We start from the raw sequence: 24,435 nt of genomic DNA, 5'->3' as shown, positions 1-24,435 counted from the left end.
TGTGGGTATTGCCGTTAGATGTCATATTATTAAGCTGTTCCAATTATCGATTATGTGTTTTCGTTAGTGTCCGATTGATTATATCAGCGCTTCGATCGATTCGGAGTTGGCCCCAAAGGAGTCTCCCCCCTTAAGTTTCAGTTTTTTTACTTTCTTAACTATCTTCATGGGCGTAGCCAGGTTATCATTCGTGAATTTTTTCACGTTCTGAATGTTTGACAAGTAGGTCTGCTGAATTTAATTTTTAAATTACAAAAATTGTCAAATTAAAAAAACGCGTTGAATTCATGTTATCACATATAGTTTCGTTACTGTGAAAATCGCATGGTTGCAGACGAATTTTTATTTTACGTGTTAGTCTTTCGATTTCAGAAATTATACCCTCTCGATACACCATTGGAGGCAACCTTGTCTATACAACGATATCAGCCCTTTTCAGAGCTACCATACTATTATATATATATATATATAGCCAGAAAAATTTAAAAGATGTGCAAAATTTTGAATTTGTATTGAAAAAACTGGACAACCACGTTGATATTCAGTATTGATTTCTTTTGATTTATACTGAAAAAATTGCAACTCAACTGTGTACACTCAGCACCGTGGAGCCTTCGACAATAATCGATGATTTACTGTATGTCTTTACAGTTGCGCCATTCGGGACTAGCATTGCGCTTATAGAGTGCATTTAATATCATTCTGCGCTAACTGATTGGCTACTTCTCCCTTCTTTGCTATTGGCTGATCGAAAATAAGCCCCGCCCAATACCCAATTAAAGCACCAGCCAGTTGAGGATGGAAAAGTAACCGTCAAGTAACTCGCCAGACCATGACTGTAGGAAGAAGAATACACAGAATTAATTTTACACTCTTGCATGAAAAAAAAAACACTTCTTGCTTCAGATACACGTAATAAGTTTCCTGAAACGCATTTCCATTCTGCGTCTCGCCAAGAGAATAAAGAAATACGTTCGATACGGCGCAGTTTTCGCAACGAACAATTTTTCCCCCGCGGGAAAACAAAAAGTCGTGTAACGCAATAAGGAAATTTGTTTCGTGTTATTCAAATGGCCGAGGTCGGTTCTATTACCACCGGTTTTACCATCGAGACTCGTTGCGTTTTTTTTTTTGTTTAAACGACGTTTCCCTTCCCGCGAAAAATCGAATTGTAGGTGAGTAAGGAATCCACCGCCGCGTAAACTAGAAATTATGTAGCTGGAATAATTGAATTGGATAAAATCGGGTCGAATGGTTACTTTCACCTGGAATGCTCACGTAATAAGACCGAAATATTATCTCTGTACGTATGGTCGAGTTATGTCATTCTCGGGATACACAGTTTCCATCTTGGTTGCTCTACGACGCGAGAAACACGGTTGATTACGAGAAACAACATTAGCAACAAGACCAATTAAGAACATATGTATCCTTCAGAAAAAATATTACATTGACAGCTGTTTATTATTACATTCAAGACGAACAGTTACTAGGTCTCCGTTTGCGAAACCTCTGCACCTCGACCCATTTTTAAATTGCACCGATGTTATCGCAATTAATATTAATGGCACTTTCGAAAATGTTACCTTGAAAAATATAACACGAACGAGGAGTACTACTTAACGCCTGTAATTCAGGTTTTCACAGAACCGACGATTTCAGTAAATGCAGAAGGTACACTTTCCTGATTTTTCATTCTATCTTACTGGATATAGGACTCTGAATTGTTTTTGTTAATTGTCTTGCAAAAACTTATGTACAACGTATCATTCACCCATCTGTGACATTGTTCTATAGTCTTTGTTAAATATCTGCTGCCATTAGCACCAAATCCCTAGCATCCAAAACAATAGGAGCACCAAGAGTTAGAGCCTGGTAGCAATGCTAGGCCATCACCTCAAAGCGTCCTGTTTCTGATGACCTGTCGGTCCAGGGATTTTGTATCACCTAGAAACTGTTCAATCCTATAGCTTTACGTTAATAGAGGCTAAATACCTAATAAGCTCAAGTACTGGCCATTAAGACCAAGTCTTAAACATCCAAAACAGTAGGAACACCAAAAGTTAGGCCCTGGTGGGAATGCTAGGCTATCACCAAAAAGTGTCCCGTTTCTGACGATCTAACTGTCCAAAGATTTCTTATCACCTTGACTCAGTTCAACCCTATAGCTTTGCGTTAATAGTCGCTAAATACCTAATAAGCTCAAGTACTTGCCATTAAGACCAAGTCTTAAACATCCAAAACAGTAGGAGCACCAAGAGTTAGGCCCTCGTAGCAATGCTAGGCTATCACCAAAAAGTGTCCCGTTTCTGATGATCTAACTGTCCAAAGATTTCTTATCAACTTGACTCAGTTCAACCCTATAGCTTTGCGTTAATAGTGGCTAAATACCTAATAAGCTCAAGTACTTGCCATTAAGACCAAGTCTTAAACATCCAAAACAGTAGGAGTACCAAGAGTTAGGCCCTCGTAGCAATGCTAGGCTATCACCAAAAAATGTCCCGTTTCTGACGATCTAACTGTCCAAAGATTTCTTATCACCTTGACTCTGTTCAATCCTGTAGCTTCAGTTGAATAGAACCAAAGTCATGGCAATCATGAAAGTACAATTAACACTGGCCCAAGAGAAGAGACACCTAGGAGTCTTTCAGCTACGCAGGAAGTAAAAATGCGACCGTCTTCGAGGTTCTTGTTATGCGACCGATTCTCGTTCCCACGTGGAACGACGTCCGGAACGTGGAAATGTTCACTTTCATTCCCGAGGCATCAGCCACGGAGTCGTCTGCCCGGTAACTAAGTTACATACGTCGAAAGCGGCCATCTTTTGATCCGTAATTACGGCGCTGTACACTACGGGGCCCCACACGCGCGGTAATTTCCCGCCGCCCCGGAAAAACGTCGACCTTTGCGAATCGGAATAAACATTTTCCGCAGTCTGTCTCTGTTCCCGCCGAGCTGTGGCTGGATGTAAGAGCGGGGGACCGCATAATAGCGCTGGTTTCGCCCGCGACCAATAGCGAAGCCACGTTTTCCTTTCACTGTCATTATGCACGCGTGCTTCTTTCACCTTGGCGGACCGCTTTCATACGTCGCCGGTAAATCACTGCTCTCGCGGATCGGCAACCCCGTAATTTATGGTCGTAAGATCCCCCTCGAAGACAGCCACGGCCCCGTCTATGAAGAGGACCAGACAGCCCGCCGCTATTGTATATGGAACAGATCCGGAGTTCCACTCCCTTGCTCCTCTTGGTATATAGGATGATCACAAAGTGATGTTACTGACTGTACAATTAGAACTAATGATGTATGGTGCTGCTGGAGTACTTTTTGAGGAAAGGGTCTATATACCTTAACCAAAAAAGGACTAGTTTTAGGGGTAAATGAGTTCAGTTACTAATGATGTATGGTACCGATGAAGTAGCTTCTTATGAAAGGGTCTATACATACCTCAAGCAAAGGAGAACTATTTCTAGGGGTCTTTACAGTTATTAATGATGTATGGTACCACTGGAGTAATTTTTTAGGAAAGGGTCTATATACCTTAACCAAAAAAGGACTAGTTTTAAGGGTAAATGAGTTCAGTTACTAATGATGTATGGTACTGATGAAGTAGCTTCTTATGAAAGGGTCTATACATACCTCAAGCAAAGGAGAATTATTTCTAGGGGTCTTTACAGTTATTAATGATGTATGGTACCGCTGGAGTAATTTATGAGGAAAGGGTGTATATACCTCAACCAAAAAAGGACTACTTTTAGGGGTAAATGAGTTCAGTTACTAATGATGTATGGTACTGATGAAGTAGCTTCTTATGAAAGAGTCTATACGTACCTCAAGCAAAGGAGAACTATTTCTAGGGGTCTTTACAGTTATTAATGATGTATGGTACCATTGGAGTAATTTATGATAAAAGGTTATAATATGTATAGATGAACCAAAGGACGACTACTTCTAGGAGTAAATAACTTTACAGTTAGCTAGTAATACTAAATAACTTACAGTATGTACCACTGAAGTAGTGTCTGAAGAAAGCTTGTATATATACTTCAACCAAAAGAGGACTACTGGGTATCTTGTGATTCAGAAAGAACTGTATTGATAGACACTATTAGAAAAGAGTTCAGTATATTTCTCTGACGTTAGATAATACAAAGGTAACAGTGAGGAGTCTGTACAAATAGTTTGTTCTTTACTTAGATTAGAGTTGAAGGGAAATTAATTCACTGCTCAAAGTTACTGATCCTATCTTGTTGTCTTAACTATCATTCTGTCTAGGGTACCTCTGGATTAGCTATCTTACTGTCTAGGATATTTAGGGTTTAGTTACCCTGTTATCTAGGGTACCTAGGACTTAGCTACTATCTAGGATATTTAGGGTTTAGATACCCTGTCTTCTAGGGAACCAGGACTTAGCTTCTGTCTAAGATATTTAGGGTTCATCTGCCCTGTCATCTAGGGTACCAAAATTTGAACAATTCTGTTATTTATGGTACTTAAGGTTTAACTAACCTGTCATCTAGGGTACCTAGGACTTAGCTTCTCCCTAGGATATCTAAGACTTAGCTACCCTGTTATCTAGTGTACCTAGACCTGAACTATCCTGTTATTTGGGGTACTTAAAGTTTAGCTACCCTAGTACCTGAAGTTGAGCTTCTTACTATTTTATCTTCAGCTGTCCTGTAACACAGCGTATACACATACTGTATTTAACATACGAACCGATGATTCGATGTAGAAGAAAAGTAGTGGATGGAGTGTCCTGGGAGTAGTCAAGTTACCTAACCGATCCTTGAATTACTCTGAGCAGTGTATTCAGTAAAAAATACCAACGATCCAAACAAAGGCGTTCAGTATCCTATCCTTAAACCGAAACGACGTTCGCATCATCGTCCTGGCAGTTCTTTGTCGTAAGCATCTTAGGCTCGTTTGCGATCAGAGTTTTCGTTTCGTCGGGACACACGGTGATCCTGTAACATATATTAAACAAAAGGAATTTAACTATGAACAAAAGTATAAAACGGGTATTCACCTGAAATTATTCTGCAACGAAGACACGCGCAGACTAAATAATCAGCAACAAGAGACTCTATCTGCTCGGTGAATCTCACTGTTTCGCGTGTTCCATCACAAGTACCATTAATTTTGTAAACGTGAGTGGGAAGTCGGATTAATTTTATTCGTAATTCTCCTGTCTGTTGCTACGGGATCTCGAGATACGTACCCATGAGAGGACTCCAAATTCTCGACGGTCAATGAATCTATGTAGACGCGGGAAGTGTGGAGAAGCCTCCACGTGAGCGGATTGAAAACAGAGGCTTGGTACTCCCACGAGATCTCGACCGCTTCCGGCTTCCCGACTATGTTACCAGCTAGGACTACGGTGTGCGTGCTGCCTGGCTCGTAATATTTCGAGTGACTACTGAGCTGCATCTTCTCCGTTTTCTGCCCGTTCTCGCCGATCACTCGGATCGCGAATGTACCGACCTCGCCGCCGTGATCTAGACTCTCGTTCGTCTTGGAAATATTTATCGTCATCTTGTAATGGCCCTCTGCAATCATTTTGGGGTTAGATTGGTCAAATAAAAAAAAAAAAAAAAAATACTACAGTGTTTCGTGGATTATTGTCAAAAACTCGGGTCCGCGACAAGAATCGAATAGGAGAAATTCTTCAGACTCTCGTAAATTTGTTTTTCCTTTTAGGACAAAGTATGCGTTTGACAGGTTCCACGGCCTCCTCCAGTGATGAAGATGACAAACTGACAAAAATCGTGTAGAACCAGTCGGACAGTGATCGACGGAATACTGTAGATAGGTTTAAGGAATTATTGAATGCACTAATGAGCAATCCACTAGTTTGTTGTCCAGTGGATTATTCATTGGTATGTACATACAGCTGATACTAACTGCAAAATGGCTTTCCTGATCCTGTCATTAAATACACCGAGGCATGATAGTTTCCTGGTTGAGCGTCCAACCCTAATCTCGGACAGTATTGGTTCACGCAATCGAAGCAGCTGCCTTCTTGGAACTTGTCCCAAGACGAGCAAGGGACCGTCAAGAATGGACAGGCTGAATTGATGCTCTCTATGAAGTACTCGTAGCTACGGATGTGATTGCAGCCGAGGAATCTCTTGATTCCTGAAATGGACAGGTAAACTGGCTGGTTTATAATCGAGGACACCGTACCCTGGCCTTTCATCTTCTCTCTTTATGGATTTCATTCGGATGATACAATAATGCCTCTCTACTGAGTCGTTTAATGGATCTTCCTTGTTGGTTACTGATCAACTTTTCATACATTACACGTTCAACGTACATATACATAAAAACATTTCTAATATCTGCAATGAAGATTGGTTTTCCATTATTCGAAACAGTATCAATTATAGAGGCATTACTGTACTTCCGTGTTACCTTTTATGGCCCAATTTTCATCATCTATCAAGTAATACACACGGTGTCCCAGTAAACGTGCGCACCTTAAATACCTCACTTGTTTTTGAAGGTACAAAAAAACTTGAGGGGACAATGTTATTTGGTTGGAAGGTCCAAGTACTGTGATAAACAACAAATTTTTCTCAAGGTCACTCTCAAGCTTTTTTTTTAAATGAGACTAAACATTTTTATCATCGTGGCACAATAGTTAAGGTCAAAACCAATCCAATGACCCATAGCAGCGTGACCTTCGTTTGACCTTAAGTACGATAAATCCACAAATGTAAGGAAGTAGATTTAAATAAAGCAACTACGATGCAGGGATCAGTGCAAAAATGCTTCGAAGTTAATGGACATCACCTTGAACATTTGTTAAAATAATTTTTCGAAAAATAAAAAATAAGTGAGATATTTAAGGTAGGACACCCTGTATACATTTTATCAGGTTCGTAGAATAAATACATTAAAATGAATACACGAGAAATTCTCAAGTGAAAATTACGGATACATAAATACTCTGAGATTTTCCTTATAAATTTGTAATCTTCGTTAACATGGGTATAATTAGAGCATCTTATCTCTTAAAGGAATGTTAGGAAATAGCTTTCTCACCGCGGAAGAAGCTCCCACTTTCCAAGGTGATGGAATTTAGAACACCCTCGTTGCAACCAGGCTGATTGCGGCCGCCGTTCGGATAGAAATCGATATGCGAGACGGGTTGGGTGATACCGAGGCCGCCGCTGATAAAAGGATTGCAATCGGTATGGACGGCCGTGACAAACGTCGCGTCCGTTGGATCGAGCCGCACCATGGTCGACGTGTTGCTGAAATGCGGTTCGGCGGGATCGAGGCCTTTTGGACAGGGAAACGAAACGTGAGAAGCGTTCGGTGAACGTTGCTGCAACGCCGCGGTTGATCCACTCAACATTTCGATGCGTTTTTTTTATGAAATCGATCTCTGGCTAGCTACCCGAATTACGTATTTTTCCACTCAATAGGCGCAAATTTAACCATGGGCGTAACCAGGGGGCAAATGCGGAAAAATGTGGCTATTGTCCCCTGCTACAAGAAAACAATTGGATTTTGTTCAACCCCCCTCCTTTCCCAAAGTTACAAAATATTGAAGAAAAAAGGGAGCGTTAAAAAATTTTATTCACTTCGACGTTCCAGCAATTATCCTCCTTTCTTTTGCTTCTACTTTTAATACATCCTAGGAAAAATTATATTCGTCGTGGCTTTGGATTTGTTAACAACAAATATCATTAAGTATTCGAAATTATGGTTCACCAAAACTATTCGTGAGATAAAATGTATTTTTCTTCTTTAGAGACGGATAAATTGATTTGTTGAGTTAGAAAGTGAGTACTTCTGACAATTTATATTCTTCCAGGCTTTAGATTTTCAGATCAAGAAAATAAAGTAAAAAATTTCGTTATTGAAAATTATGGACCCACAGAATATTCGTGAAAAGAAATTAACTATTCTTCTTTGGGGACTGGTAAATGAATTTATTAAGTTAGAGAATGAGTAGTTTTTGATCTCTAGGTGTACATAGACTACTGATACAGAGTCTTGACCGTTGAATTTGCGATGTTCTGATCGAGTAACTCATATCACACGATCGTCACGTAAGAATTACCACATGTCCCTGATAAATGTACGCGAACCGTGGTGTGTTACATCCATATTGCGCAAAAGCGGAAGTCATTTTTCGGTCTGACGAGATACTAAATTAAAAGCCTACGAGGAAAGTAACCGTTACCGCATTCGTGACAGGACTTTTACGTTTTCCCGTAGGAAAGCTCCTTGTACTGTTTTCCTGGTGCACCAGGAAACGAAATATGTAATTAACTTTTTTTAACGACTTATGAATGGACTGTTTGTGTGAATCGTAACGTGCGGTCATTTGAAGCGTGTTCGTTGACCCAGAAGTTTCATTCTTATAATTTGACATTGAAAAGATCAAAATTATCTGAAATTTTCTCCAAGTCCTCAAATCTTCGGTAAGCACAGAGGCTGAACAGTTCACGAGACTAAATAATTGTTAGTCAAGTGTCAACTCGTTCAGGAAGAAATATTATATTTTAGGTAAAAGTTACCTTAATATTTTAGGTAAATGTTACCTAAAAATTACCTTAATATTTGAGGTAAATGTTACCTAAAGATGACCTTGACCTTGAAATTTGTTGTTAAAGACACTCCTCTGAGTACGAGGAGAGTTTTGGGATTAAAAAGTTATTAGCAAAAAAATTTTGCAAGATATATCAGTTATTTTAATCAGTTTCTATAACCAACTTCGATCAGTATAATGCTTCAGAGTTTTTTAGAGACAGCTCAAGAAAAAAAAGTCATCTAAATTTGGTTAGAGACAGTTAAGAAAAAAGGTACCATTGTTCTTTTAATAACTTTTTAATAAACACTTGATAACTGAAACTTTCTGAAGGTCACTCAGTAGGGTGACCTTGACAACACATGTCAAGGTCATCGATCATTTCACTTATCAATATTACTAAAGTACGACACTAAACTTTTTAATAAAAAAAACTAGCTGCAATTAAAACTTCTTGTGGGTTACTCAACAGTGTCCTCAACAACATATGTCAAGGTCAAGGTCATCGGAGCTGCACCCCCTAAACGTAATTTTTAAGATGCTTTATTATGAAAATCGGAATTTCCACGTTTAATCAGTTGAAAATGACAAGGTAGTTTATTTAATCTTTTAATCTTTAACAGTCAATTTGTTGCCAGGGATTTAAGAACTGATTTTAAGTAATTTAGTGCTCCTGATCCTCAATATGCCATTATTTTTTCTTGATTGTCTCTACTTCTTGAGATTTGCATATGTTTTAAATATTGATGCAAAGCAAGGAAAAAATGTCTATGATTGTAAATTAATTTCATTTATAAAATGCCATAAGAAGAGATAATGTAATTACATGGGAAGTAATGGAAAATTATGAAAACCTTTGTTTGCCGGATTTTCTTCTATATTTTTGATTGTTGAGAGTCCCTCTGCAGGCTCCAACAGTAACAAAATAAAATCACTTGTATCATTTTTTACTTTGGATACCACTAACCCGAAAGTAAACAAATTCAAATTAAAACAACAAAGCAAAAATAGTAAGTACTTCAAGTCGACAGAAGCGTTCAATTTCGACAGTTTCGATTATTTTGAAAAGCTAAAACGAAGATGTAAAGCGAAATCAGGATGCTCAAATACTCTGAAACTGATTTTAAATCCCTGACGAGATGAAAAAAATTTAATTGTCCCCCTAGTGTTATCCTGGCTGATCCTACCGCCGAGGCCCAATCGGCTCTCTTGCCACTTCTTGGTACCTCGTGCTCCCTTATTCCAGTTGTTTACTGGATCTTGTCTTCGGGCGGGTTTAAGGGCGTCGATGCGTGTCCAGTTCCCCCCTCAGGTTATCAATAACCGTACCGCCCAACAGCTACAAAACCGACAATGTACATACCCTGTCTCTAGCCCCATTTCTACACGTGACGCGTGTCTAACAGGTCTACATTATCACCCTGATATTCCACCCTGTCCTGTAGTCCCCATTTTTCCGTGACACCCGTTCCCTCTGTCTTCTCCTGATGTCCTGGTAATTCCCGATGGGATCGATAGCTTACGTAACAGTGGCTCAGGGCCAACCCAATTGGCGCAACCCCCGTCCCATCCATTAGTCGATTGATCCGAAATGAGAAAAGGTTCTCATCGCCATTGCTTGAGATTCCATTATCATTTTTTAGAAATATTTTTCATACATGGTTACATTATTATTGAATATAATATCTTTTCGTCGACAGTAAGGTCCTTTTTGTAAATTTCAATTTCTTTTGGCTTCCTGCAAGATAACGAGTATATGTTGTTTAGTAATTTTAGATCCAGGATGTTGGTGTAGTTTTTAGAACTACAATGGGTCCAATTGAAATTTTGCTGGGTTTAATAGTTATGCTTCTTGGCAGATAATTAACTTCTGAGGCAGTTTGTGTTAATAATAGGAAACACGCCATGGAGTTCCTCGTCGAACAAAATGGCTGGTACAGTTTTTCGGCGGGGTTTCTCTTTCTTCGACTGTTACCCTGATCTTTTCTGATTCGATCGGCTATCTTCGGACGTTTCCGTGAGGATCTGGCTGCTCTGGCGGGGATACTTCTATTCGGAGGCGTTCATGGTGGCACGATCGAGTGGAATAAGACTACTATGAACGGGATGACATTCGATAATTCTCGACGAAAAAAAGCTATGCAATTGTAATTGCAGTTAGAATCACGTCCTATACTGACGTATGATTAATGACAAGAAATAAAAAAACTAGCACGATGTAAGTGATGCACAGTGCCCCGTAAGGACGCGCCTTGCAAGATTATTTTCTTAAATAAAATTTTTATATTAAAGATTTATATTAAACTAAATTATTAATAACAATATTATATTTTTATTATTTTTATTACCCGAAAATTACCCACTGTTGTCTTTAAAAAAATATAGGGGGGGCGCTATAAAAGAACTTCGCAGCAGGGCGCCGACTACTCTAGGGCCGGCCCTGTCTACGTGGACATCTAACTGGTAATAGGAAGAATTGATCAAAGATCCACGGACTCACCCGTAATTCTTCCGAGATTAACCTCATACGTGTGCTTCATGAAGTACCCAATGTAGCCACAAGTGTGCGCACCGAGGCTGTGCCCGATGCAATGCATCAACGATGGGTCGACACCGGCGATCTTGGCCAATTGAGACGCCATGCGAGCTGTCATCGCACCGACGAGCCTCGTGTTCGCAACAGCCTGCGTGTAGGGAGGACCTGCCCCACCGATCCAGTTAACGATCACCACATTGCAATCTTCTCGCACCAGTAGCTCCTTCATAGTCCTCTGTGAATAAACATTAAATTCGAAAAACAGTGGACTCTAAGTATATTGCCACAGTCGTGGTTGTAGGGGAGTAAAATGGCAATGAGTTCAGAGCGCCCTCTATGCTAACAAGGAAAGGCACGGAAATGTCCCCCTCCGATTTTGACGAAACTTCGTATGTCTGTTAAGCAGTCAAAAATAAGGCATACGTATTTTTTTTTATCGGCTGAGACGCGACTTTAAGGGATGAAACCACCACTCGAAATTTCGACCCGAAAGTACTATCTCGTAAACCAGAGGAGATACATGAAAAATTCTAATGGACGAGGTTTGCGGTTTTTTGTGTTGAATAATATGGTGCTAAAAAATTGTCCAAAATATAATTTGTTTATAACAAAAAAATTTCGGATCGAAACCTCAACTCGGCGCCTGCGCAAAAGCTGGATCAGAAAACTTTGAAGACCTAAGGAATCTATGCACAATAAGGTACCCAACGACAAGGAATTTGTTTTTAAATATTTTTCATACAGAAATATGAAAATTACCTACCATGACCCACGTGTTATCGCCGTTGTCAAGGAACCCATGAACGATCAGGTAGAGATTGTTTTTCTTTCGAATGGCCGCCTCACGTAAGGTTCCGAATTTGTCGATTTTTAGTTCGTACGGCCCTCCCACGTTCTCACGGGTGTAGAATAGATATCGGGGATTTATGCTGTCCGGTCTGGCGGGGAACGTGGACACTGGTCTGCTTTCCCCGGACCACGGTGGTCCGATGTAGAAACAGCCGTATGGTTCGAAGCATCTCCACATGTACCAATCTATGAAAAAAAAAAACGAGAAAAATTCGATAAAAATTTTAGCGAAATCTAACAGAGATCATAAATTGTTCGTGGAATAGATACAGTGAATCCTTGATGAGTGTTCGAAGGTTCCTCGAGACTGAACAATAAAACATAAACTAATTCCAAGTTCTATCACTGTGCAAAACAGCATTAAAAAGATACCGTTACACCTGGGGACTTCTTGTCAGTTCTGAGAAGCCTTCGGACAGTCATCGAGGATTTACTGTATTTCCAGATCATTCTAACAAAACATGGTTATTAATTTTCATTCATGTAATCTAGATCTTAAGAGAGGTTGGACCATCTTGGTGGGTTAAAAAGTATCTCATGGATTTTAATTTTATTCCGTAGTTTAAGAAAAAATGGAAGTGTTCGAGGTATCGAAGTTCCCCCTTACTAGAAATAAAATTCCAATAATGGGATGTTCATGGGACATTGGAAGTTGCTCTGACTCCTTAACAATTCTTTACCAACTCTGTTCGGTAGAAATTCCAGGTAAATACCGGAACCTGCATCGAATTCCTCGGTCACGTGTACGCGATCGCCGCCAGGCCGGTTAATCGTTAATCCGACACGAAGACAAAACACTCGGCGCGGCGTTCGAGGAACTGATAGGGTGCAGCGTTACAGAGATAACACTAACGCGACATAGATAACCCCTGGGCGAACATGGCAATTCGTTGCGCGTTGTTAAAGTGTTGATCCACTGTAAATAATGATACATCGCGGCGGCTTCTTCTGGTCAGATATGTGTATGGGTGTCGTCACGCTTGCGTTTCTAGCCGTTGACGTGTTTTGTCCGCCCCGTTGCAAGCGTACTTCGCGATACTGGCAAATACTTTTACTTATCTCAAAAGTCAATTTTGGAACAAAATTTTATTTCAACGTATTGAATAAATTTTCATTCCATATATATTAATAGTAACACAAATGGCACAGTAAATCCTCGTTGAGTGTTCGAAGCAGGGCCGTTCTTGGTTTGTTGGCCGCCCGGGTGCAGAAACAATATGGCCGCCCTTATTAATTTAATATTATTTAATTACTGCTGTGTTTACTTTTATATCTATATACAATTTCTTTATTAGTTTTTATCTAAGCATCATATGGTGCAAAAAGTATGTTTATGTAGTTTTAATACATATAATACATGCAAAAGGAATATTTTCGAAATTTTATTTTCATAAAATGAAACAAACATCATTAAAAAAGAAACGGTGTTATTTAAAATTAATATTTTAGTCTACATATAACTACAAAACTAACGTATAGTGTTCCAAAGATTACATATAAAATTAATTTTGTTTGAATTCTGTTTGTTTGAAATTTTAGGAATCATCAAAAGAGTATTCGTTGGTTTCAGAATTCCAAGTTCTGTCACTGTACTGAACCTCATTAAAAAATCAGCGTTACACCTGCAAACCTCTTGTCAGTGCTGAGGAGCCTCGGGACACTCATCGAGGATTTACTGTATTACAGTTTACTCGAATCTTTGTTCTATCACATTCTACAGTCTAGAAAAAAGAGGCATTTATTACTAGTTTTATGTTTAGTATGCATAAACATTATTTCAAAATTCAACCTAACTTTTTAGAGTTCCAAGCAGAGATGGGCAAACTCATTATCTAGATAAAAAGTTTCGAATAACGGATAAAGGGTTAAAAAAAGTATTTCGTCATTTTTAATTGTTTAAACATGGAAATGTCAATTTTTATAATGAAATAATACTTCTTCATGAATGATTATTAATTATGTAATCTCATTGACTGTTTAAAGCTCAGAACGACAGTCTTAGATACTGCTGCCTTTCACTGTGTATTATTCGAATAAAATTCTGCCCAACTCTGGTTCCAAGTAAGGGGAAACCAAACATGGTAATCTTACCCGAATTCTTAATGGGTCTAGGCCCAAGACTCAATTTGTAAACCTAGATGAGTATAAAGAATGTGATAGGGTGTTAGAAGTATTTAGTTAATTGCTTTTACAAAAAATAACTATTCCGTCGAAGAAACTTTTCTATCTACTCACTGTCCTGCAAATCGAACCGATTCTCCTCCTCCTCCGGCGTTAAAGTGGTCGTGATCACGTTCTGTTTCTCGAAGTTAGCGTCCACCGCCTTCGATCCCGATTTCTCAGGTAGGGTAGCTATCACGTTCGCTGTCAACGCGTATATCAGCATCGTCTCGTTCAGGAACATTTTTGCGTCACGAGTCTATCTCTCCTGAGCTCTACAAACGCCGACAACAAAGGACCGTTCAAGCAACACGAACAAAGTCAATTAATCCCGGTCCCCTAAGTCATCAAGTTTCACATTAGCTCCGTAACCAGTGGCACCGTTAGTTCCAAAGAGACTTTCTTTTTCTTCATGATTTCCTCACACCAGAATAATAACGAACTATTTCTTTGATTTAGTAGAAATCGAATATTTTACTTTCTATGATCTACGGATGACAATCCACTAGGAATTAGGCTTCAAAAACAGAGGGACAACAAGTAGCTACTTCTGTCTTTGAGAACTTCTCGTGACTCTGGCATCCGTGACGATCCTCCGTTCCCCGGTGTACGATAGTCGGTCAACGGATGGCAATAATATTAGAAACAAAAAAAATCGATTGACGCAAATGGCGATATCGTGACCGGAGGAGCCTCGACAACAGGGTGTTGAAAAATAAACGAAAACCCCAGACGTCTGTATCGCTGACTGACGGTTGGGAGACGTCGTAATAGATTCACTTTTGCAACATCAGTGATCCATCCAGTAACATCTGACAGAGACTTCAATCTTCATCCAGCTAACGAACCTTTTCACCAAAAGCACGAATCTTCAGAAATATTCCACCACGTGCGGGCCCAAAATTCCAACTGAAGTCTCCTAACTAATCCCTTAGCACACAATGGGCCCAGAATGATAGGTCCTCAATCCTATAGGACAACAAATGATCCACGATCTTTTCCTTATTTACAGTTGCTGGTGTTCGTGAAAAGTGGAAAAACGTTGCGAAAGAAGGGGTTCAAAGTCCAAAAGCACGAATCTTCAGAAATATTCCACCACGTGCAGACCCCAAATCAGCTGAAGTCTCCTAACTAACAGGTCTTCAATCGTATAGGACAACAAATGGTCCACGATCTTTTCCTTATTTACAATTGCTGGTGTTCGTGAAAAGTGGAAAAACGTTGCGAAAGAAGGGGTTCAAAGTCCAAAAGCACGAATCTTCAGAAATATTCCACCACGTGCAGACCCCAAATCAGCTGAAGTCTCCTAACTAATAGGTCTTCAATCGTATAGGACAACAAATGGTCCACGATCTTTTCCTTATTTACAGTTGCTGGTGTTCGTGAAAAGTGGAAAAACGTTGCGAAAGAAGGGGTTCAAAGTCCAAAAGCACGAATCTTCAGAAATATTCCACCACGTGCAAACCCCAAATCAGCTGAAGTCTCCTAACTAATCCCTTAGCGACCAATAGGTTCAGAATGATAGGTCCTGAATCGTATGAGACAACAAATGGTCCACGATCTTTTCCTTATTTACAGTTGGTGTTCGTGAAAAGTGGGAAAACATTGCGATACGTTGAAAGGGTTCGAAGTCCAAAAGCACGAATCTTCAGAAATATTCCACCACGTGCAGACCCGAAACTCCAACTGAAGTCTCTTAACTAATCCGTTATCGCCCAATAGATCCAAAATGATAGGTTTTCAATCGACAACAAATGATCCACGATATTTTCTTTATTTACAGTTACTGGTGTTCGTGAAAAATGGAAAATCGTTTCGGAACGTTGAAAGGGTTCAAAGTCGCGGTTCCGAGTTCACCACCGGTCGAGCAACCACCGCTTACTAATCACTTAAAAATACTGTCGCTCCGTCCGCTTTGCTTTATCACCCGTCCAGCCCCACTCCGAAACTGTGTTTCTCCTTGTTTCCGTTTCTTTTGCCGCCGGACAGAGGATGGGACAGAGTCACGGGGGAGCTTGGATAAAGAGCGCTACTTCGCGGAACCGGACGACAGACCACATGTGGCGCAACCCAGTCTGAAAACGTCCCTTTTTCTAACCGAACTGGTCCGTCTTTCTTTTGACCTCTGTTCACAGGAATCCCTTTATCTGGACGAACGTACCGCCGAGACGTCTGCTGTCCTGATTCGTGACTAATTAAGAACGATCATTGGCGGGACGACTCGCTAATTGGCCTGTGCCCACATATTTCCTTTATATTGTTCCACTTGAAATAAAAATATGTATTGTTCTTGTTTAGGGATTGATAAACATATTTGTTCAGTAAGGAAGTGAGTAGTTTTAACAATTTTTATTCTTCAAGGCTTTAGATTTTCAGATCAAGAAAATAAAGTCAAAAAGTTTTGTTATTTAAAATTATGGTCCCCATAGAATATTCCTGAAAAAATGTATTTTTAAATTATTACACTTGAAATAAAAATATGTATTTTTGTTGTTTAGGGATTGATAAACATATTTGTTCAGTAAGGAAGTGAGTAGTTTTAACAATTTATATTCTTCCAGGCTTTAGATTTTCAGATCAAGAAAATAAATTCAAAAATTTCGTTATTTAAAATTATGGTCCCCATAGAATATTCCTGAAAAAAATGTATTTTTAACTTATTACACTTGAAATAAAAATATGTATTTTTGTTGTTTAGGGATTCATAAATATATTTGTTCAGTAAGGAAGTGAGTAGTTTTAACAATTTTTATTCTTCCAGGCTTTAGATTTTCAGATCAAGAAAATAAAGTCAAAAAGTTTGTTATTTAAAATTATGGTCCCCATAATATATTCCTGAAAAAAATGTATTTTTTAATTGTTACACTTGAAATGATTATCATTATGTTGAAAATAAGATAAGAATAATCGTGAAATTTTTTTCAATTATAACGGATCAAATTTCGGTAAACATTTAAAATAAGGGAGTCACCTCCGATTTCGATGATTTTTTAATATGTTGTCAAGGTCATCGCCCTGAGTAGTATTTTGAAAGTTATAGTTGGAGGTCGACCTTTGTAAAACATTTATTATCAAAAAAAGGTGTAGTATCGTTATTTAGTAATATTAATTAGTAAAATGACCGAATACCTTCACATATGTTGTTAAAGTCACCCTACTGATTGACGTTCAAAAAGTTTCAGCTATCAAATGTTTATTAAAAAGTAATTACAAGAACAACGGTACCTTTTTATTGAATTGTCTCTGACCAACTCTGAATGACTTTTTTTTCCTTGAACTGTGTCTAACCAATTCTGAAAAACTGAATAATGAATTTAAAGACAAATACTCCTAGACCATCATTATGTTGAAAAAAAAGATAAGAATTGTTATGAAATTTTGTTCAATTATACCATGGATCGAACCTCTATTGTAACCCATAGATACTGGGTCTGAGTCAATTTTGACCAAAGATTTAAAACATTTCATACACTGTTCAAATTGCAAAAACTAACGAAGGATGACCCGAACTTGCAAAAAGACCAGTAAATTTGAAAGAAAACGAATCTAAAAACCCCTGGACCATTTTATCCAAAACGTAGGGACTCGGAATGATTGAAAAAACAATTTCTAAGAACGTGAAAGTGATGTGCACCGACGAACAAACACTGCTTCCGCTAGGGGAACAAGTCAGGTAGGTGAAGGGCCTCCTAACATTTGGTTTTAGGAGTTACTGAAATTTATGTCAAATTAACATTCGGTTTAACATTTATTTCAGTACTTGAAATAAATTTACTAAGTGGTAGGAGACCATTAGGAGACCTTTTTTCTACGCCATTTTTTTTCAACGGTAAGCTTGCGTGAATGAATGTACCTGCATGGCGATCGATCGACGTGCGTGTGGCTCGAGTAGTGTCCTGGATCAATAGAAGGCGCAATGGGGGTTCCGTTTCTCGCACGGTTAACTTCGTATGTTGGGAAACCAGAGCCCCTAGCATCCCCCATCGCCGTTTCAACCCCCGTGGAAAATAGCCTTCTATTAACTCATACGTTCCTGGCGACGAACACCCCTAAGATCGCTCTCGTGTTTGCGCAAGGGATGTTGCGAAAATCACCCTAAACGTTGCGATCAACCTCTTTGATAATCGTGCTCCCTTGGTGCACGAACCGTACGAGTGTTGCATCGTGATTACCGTGAAAAGTATGAATGACACCCCCTGTCACGTGGTGTCAAAAACGGTCACGTGACGTTGCTACCCTTAACGTACATTAACCCCCCAATTTTTGTTTAACGAAAAAGACAGGACGATTATAGATTTATATTGTACGCTGTTGAGTGTGAAATCTCAGGCTGGATTAAATTTTAATTACCAATTAATTGTAGGATCTTAGAACCATTATTTCGCCATTTACCATTCACTTGGATTCGATCAATGGCGTTTTTTCTCTGCACACTACGACGAATACCAAGTGAGGTTAAAGATACCTTTTACAAGAAAATTGTTAATAATAATTCCATCTTCAATAATCAGACTTTTAATTATTCTTGATCTGTTGTGATTGATCGAATTTTCTGGTCTTCGATGCTGAAGTTGACGACAGTGACCCGACGATATACTTTTTTCTGAAATATTATGCAAATTCGAAAGTAACAATGTAAGATTTCGTATGGTTGTTGATTAATAAATATTATATTTCATTTGAAATTGTATTTGGATAAATTATATTTATTAAGTTTTGGTGTTTATATTGTATTTTTTTGCTGCACAAATGACATGTTAATGGTGCCATGGTGGAAACTGGGAACGCGTGTAGGCGTGTGTGTGTGTGTGTGTGTGTGTGTGGTCTTGCAAGAAACATGGCGGACAGCTGATCCCGCTTCGTTCGATGCCGAAGGGGCCTTCAGGACCCTTGGAACACTCCTTCTAACCCCTGCTACCCTGTTACATTGCCCTATCGAATCCCCATTCACCTACGTGGGTATTCGTGCTAGGGTATCCTGCGGATAACCCTGCTGAAAACAAAATGGCGGACGCCCCTCGAAGATAGCCCCAGATCGAACTGTACATAACTCTCTTGAGCTTCGATTCTGCAACGAAACTTTCTTTAACATTAAAAAAAAAGACGCTCTAGAACTCTGATCTTAACATAAACAATTGAAAATAACAATTAAGGAAACACTGACCGAAATTTCTATAAAGTCATCTTCATTTTCGTAGATATTTTCAAAATACCACGAATTTTATTGCTCCATCGTATCTGTTTTTTTATTTTCGTTTAAAAAAATGGGGTTACACTAGGCATTAATATAGAAATAGTGAAAAACAATTGTTAATTTCAACTTTACTTACGTGAAAAGCAATTTTTTTTTAAATTCGATCAAGTGACGAGTTGGTTTGTGTAATTAGAAAAATTAGATAGTTAAAAGATGTATAAAAAAAATTTTGAAAAATTTCTAATAGGTCTGAATCGCGAAGAAGATAGTAAAGGTCTTTTTTTACAGTGTTTGTTATTTGAGACTATAATAAAAATTTAATAAATTCTGTCTCGATAAGTTATGTTAGCTATATACATGCTGAAACTATTATTGAAGACGGTTGATACAGAAACGAGCTACAGGCAACGAAAGATGTAAGAATCTTCAGATGCACTGCAGTTATATAGGTCGAAAGTCGCGAAAAATTGCGATTTTTATCATTTTTAGCCGTTTGTATCTCATAACAACGTCAACCGATTTATGAAATTTTCAACATGTTTATAACTAACATAAATCTAAGAAATTCATTTTTTAAATTTACATTTCAGTCTCAGATAAAAAATCGACCTTTACTACCTTCTGCGCGATACCGACCAATAGCAACTTTCTCAAAAATCTTTTTTACACACTATTTAGTAAATCAATCTTTATAACTTTACAAAAATACTCGAGTCACTTGGTCCAATTTTTAAAAAAGTTGTTCGGTTCTAAAGGTTGTCTGAATAATTTTTTTACCCAGTGTCAGCGATTTCATTCTACTTTTTTATCAATTTTTCTTTGGCAGTTTTATACTAGTAATTTTACTGATTACATTGTTTAAAAAATGTTCAGAATCTGATACACAACTCTGGAATTTATTGAAAATATAGATATATTTTCAAAAATATCGTTCACATCTATATTTTCGAAAATATAGATTTATTTTCGTGTGTGTACTAATTTTTTTGTTGATAATAGAAGAGATAAAAAATTGTAAGGGTGATTTGAAGTAATAATTTAGAAAGTCGTTAATAAATAATACGAAACGACCCAGACGTCTATCGTGAAATATTTTGATTTAGTTTTTCGGGACCCTGTCTGCCTCTGTCCATTGAATTCCTTATCGCTTTTCAGACATAATAGTCGGACTGAACGACGAAAACGAGAAGAGGATGTTATCAGCGAGAAGTTTCAGATAACGCCTTGACCTACGACTTTTATTCCAAAGTTTCTACTCCCGATGTTATCGGTAATAGTTACGTGTTTTGCTTTGATTATAATTCGTATTTCGTATAATCATTCGGTGTATAAAATACATAACTAGAATCACGATTGTTGTAAAACACGAAAGACAAGAATTGTATAATTAAACAGAGACAGGAAGAACAACTGAATTTGCAAAACTAAACAAATTGTTTTGCTTATGGTTCATTGTTTTTGTTTTCATAATATAGGGCGGATGCAGCAGTAAGTGAACACGTACCAGTGAATGTAAATTAAGTTATTAAAATAAGCAAATGATTAAATATTGACATCTTTCAGTTCCTTAATATTCAAATAATTTTCCCGCCATTAAATCTGTATTTGTTCCTTTAATTTAATTAATTGCTTTTTTGCAAATTGAAAGCTACACGTTGTAAAAGAATATAGGTATTAAAAGATCTCAGTTTCTTGTGCTAAATATTTATTAATATTATTAACTTTTAAAATTTGATTTTAATAGTTAGAAAATCTATTAAGTGGTCATTCATTGCTGCATTTATCCTAGTGATAAAATAATTTTTTTTAAATAAAATTGGTCAACTAAAAATCAAACAAATGTGATATCTTTGATCTGAGTCCTCCATTGTTCATAATCCCATTGATCGTGACGGAACGCAGTCTCCCTTAAATGCCTTCTTCGACCTTCTTCGTTCTTATGGGATCCTACTCTTGGTACCGACACGTGTCCGTCTGATGTCGCGAACCGCTTCACGCAGGTGTCGCTGGTCACACTTAATTATTCTCTGTTGAGAACTAAATCAATTGTTCGAAATCAAAATCAACAAAATCCTCTGTAAAAGATCAATACCATTGGCGATCAACAATTATAAATATTTAATATATTTTGTAATTAGTTAATAAAAATAAATTTTGTTCTTATCATACTCCGAAAATTAGTTTCTTATATTCTAAAAATTAGTTTCTTAATCTATATTAGATGTTGAGTAACCTGTCTATCAATAGCACGGTAAAAGCATTAGTCACTAAAATTGTTACCTTCTAATCTATGGAAATTTTGAAAATAGATGTTTTTATTTTTGAAAAAATGTACGTTTAATAGACTAACCAAGGGCATTGTAAATAATGTTTTACTATCTTTGGAATAATTTTATAATAATTGAAAGATTTGAATATCTCGTCCAGACCTGGCTATGTATTTTGAATTTGGTAAATCTTCGATTTTATTGTGTTGCTTGTAAGGTGGAGACCGTAGTAGAAGAAAAAAGAAGACCGGTTCAAAGTGAACAGGATTTTTCAGCAGGGTAACATGAAATGACCGAAGCCACAGGAGACCAGATTCATTCTGTCTTTAGACTGCATACGAAATCACTTCCGCCTTCAATTATCTTTCACAAAAAAACAAACATTCACACACTATTAATCGAACAAATAAATGCCTCTAAAAATCAGTATAATATCGCAAATACCTGAAAACATGATTTAAAATCTGAACCAATAAGAAATTCTCCCTCGGTTAAAAAAAATTGATATTAAACAGAATTTTTAATTATTGTGAAATAATGAAAAAAATTGAATGTTTTATTTAAAATTGATTAATACATGCGTTTATAAAAATATGGTACTTTCTCTTAATGGGAGACTGACTTTATGTTAAAGAAGCAAGGAATGGCCCGCCTGCCGCCATGTTTCGTAACAGCCATTGCTCTTGGCCCTTTCGGTAGGGTTTCCATCGCACTGACCACGTATTCCCTGTCCCTAAATATACTTACGATCCTCTTCTAACATCCTGTGAACACGGCCCTTTGTGAAACGTCCCCAGAGGGTGAAGTCGATTCGTTCGTTCACATCAAGCCGTTTGCCCTTAATTGGAATTGGTTGTCCCGACACTAAAGGGAAGTCTACTGGTGACACTGACTAGGAGAGCATGCCCCTGTGATTGGTTTTTTCTGGCTGGAAGGCGTGCCCAAGAGAATTCGGCCTATAGGAACCGTTTGCTGCGAATAAAAGACGTGTTTCTTTTCTTTATTATTATAAAACAAATTAGTTTTCATACGAGCCTGGATATAAATTTTATTTTCTAAGAGAACTGAACATTTTGTGTCTTTATAAAAATAAACATGAATCACCATGATGCAATTGTCTGTTCCCTTTAAGGGGTTATATACCTTTGAGCATTTAAGAGGGAACATTACAAAATTTTTTGTATATGCAGAATTATTGTTTATTAACGAATACATCTTATTATATGTTATTCCCTTAGTAATTTCTGAAAAATTGACTTGTGCGTTTAACAACAGAAGAAAATGGCTGCCATTTAAAAGCGTTTTACTCGAAATGCAGTTTTCAAAATTGGTGCTAGAAATATTTAAAAGACTACTGAACTAATTTAGATGAAACTTTGTTGTAATATTTTTCAGACTAAAATCTAGTACTTGACGAAGCGAATTTTCGATTCGTGCATATTTTCTTTTCTTAGTAGCAAAAGAAATTGAAAATTTATATCGGAAACTACGAGTTGAAGTTTAAACAGCCGCCATTTTGTGAAATTTTGATATTTTCAAAATCGACTTCGAGAAGTAATAGTTCATTTTGTCTGTTTTAATATAAAATTTTAAAAACTTGTTTCAGATAAAAGCCCACAGAGATATATCTGGTACCGCAGATGGTGTTTCGATGAATCGGGTTATAATTAAATGGCAGCCATTCTTTCCTTTTGATAGACATATAGCTCAATTTTTCAGAAATTACTAACGAAATAACATATAATAAGATGTATATGTTGAATATTTAATAAACAATAATTCTGCATATGAAACAAATTTTCAATTTTCCCTTTTATTTAACAACCCCAAAGTATGTAACCCCTTCACTACATTAGTCAATTTAATATTCTATTTTCGTATTGTAATTCTCATATTAACATTCAACTTTTTAAAATACATATACACGATGTTAAAAATCATTCTTGCATAAGACACTTTTTTTACAATTTAAGTATTTATTTACTATTGTTTACATATTCATTTTTTAAATATTAAATTTATATATTTTCTGAATATTTATTTCATATTTTGTGAATATTCATTTCATATCTTCTGAATATTTCTCTTATATTTTTTAAATATTTCTTTTATATTCTATTTTATACGAAATATGTAACCAATACTTTCGTGCTATTAGAGATTATTTTCATATGTATCATACCACCTGTATATCTATCATTTATTAACGAACTCCAATTTGACTAACACAGTTGGCTAAGAACTACTTACCTTCAAGATATTAAATTATTAAATCATATTTTATAAATAACTGAGATTTGCAAAGAAAACTGGGATTCTAAGATTCTGAATGGTGAAATGGTCAGACGTTTGTTCGAGACAAGAGTTCAGCATGGTAATTCAAGTTCAGAGGATTATTAAATGCAGAGACCTCCTCTTTTATGAAGAGGGGTTGTTGTGTATGTGAATCCTTTCGGAGGATTCTCGAAGGGCCGGGAACGAGACACAACCACTCGTTCCCTCATGGTTTCCTAGTAAAAGTGCGTAGGCGTATGCCCTTTAGGGACCGACGATCCTCGATCTTCCATAAAAGGGCTCTCTTGTTCTTCAATCTTCAAGGACGTCCCATTCAATTTTTGGGCTGGTCACCCTCTTGGCTAGCATACCACCCTGCTGCCGAAGTTTGTGTTTGGCTCAGCGTGGCATGTTTACACCTCGGGTCATTGTTCCCTTGAAGCTCCTAAAATTATTTTAGATTGATAGAAATAAATAGATGATGATAAATAAATTCCTTATTTCCACTTTCCAACACCAGTGTAACCTATACGTCAATAAAATTGTGTCAGACAAAAGGTAATATTTATAATAATTAATATTTATGATAATTAAATGTAATAATTTTTAA

The 24,435-nt window shown here is 37.4% G+C and overlaps 1 protein-coding gene across 1 annotated transcript; it reads right to left on the bottom strand.

The window, feature by feature from the left end:
• Positions 1-4,680: 4,680 nt before the first annotated feature.
• On the bottom strand, positions 4,681-14,396 carry LOC107186106 (pancreatic lipase-related protein 2-like). Its single transcript, XM_015573911.1, has 7 exons — positions 14,166-14,396; positions 11,845-12,116; positions 11,046-11,316; positions 7,048-7,287; positions 5,905-6,138; positions 5,222-5,549; positions 4,681-4,967 (listed from the first exon to the last, which is right to left on the bottom strand). Exons 1-7 carry the CDS (start codon positions 14,332-14,334, stop codon positions 4,862-4,864), a joined length of 1,620 nt encoding a protein of 539 aa, XP_015429397.1. The 5' UTR covers positions 14,335-14,396; the 3' UTR covers positions 4,681-4,861.
• Positions 14,397-24,435: the final 10,039 nt, after the last annotated feature.

This window comes from Dufourea novaeangliae, unplaced genomic scaffold (assembly GCF_001272555.1).
Source record: "Dufourea novaeangliae isolate 0120121106 unplaced genomic scaffold, ASM127255v1 scaffold72, whole genome shotgun sequence".
NCBI classification, from domain to species: domain Eukaryota; kingdom Metazoa; phylum Arthropoda; class Insecta; order Hymenoptera; family Halictidae; genus Dufourea; species Dufourea novaeangliae.
This window is presented reverse-complemented; position numbering and strand designations above follow the sequence as displayed.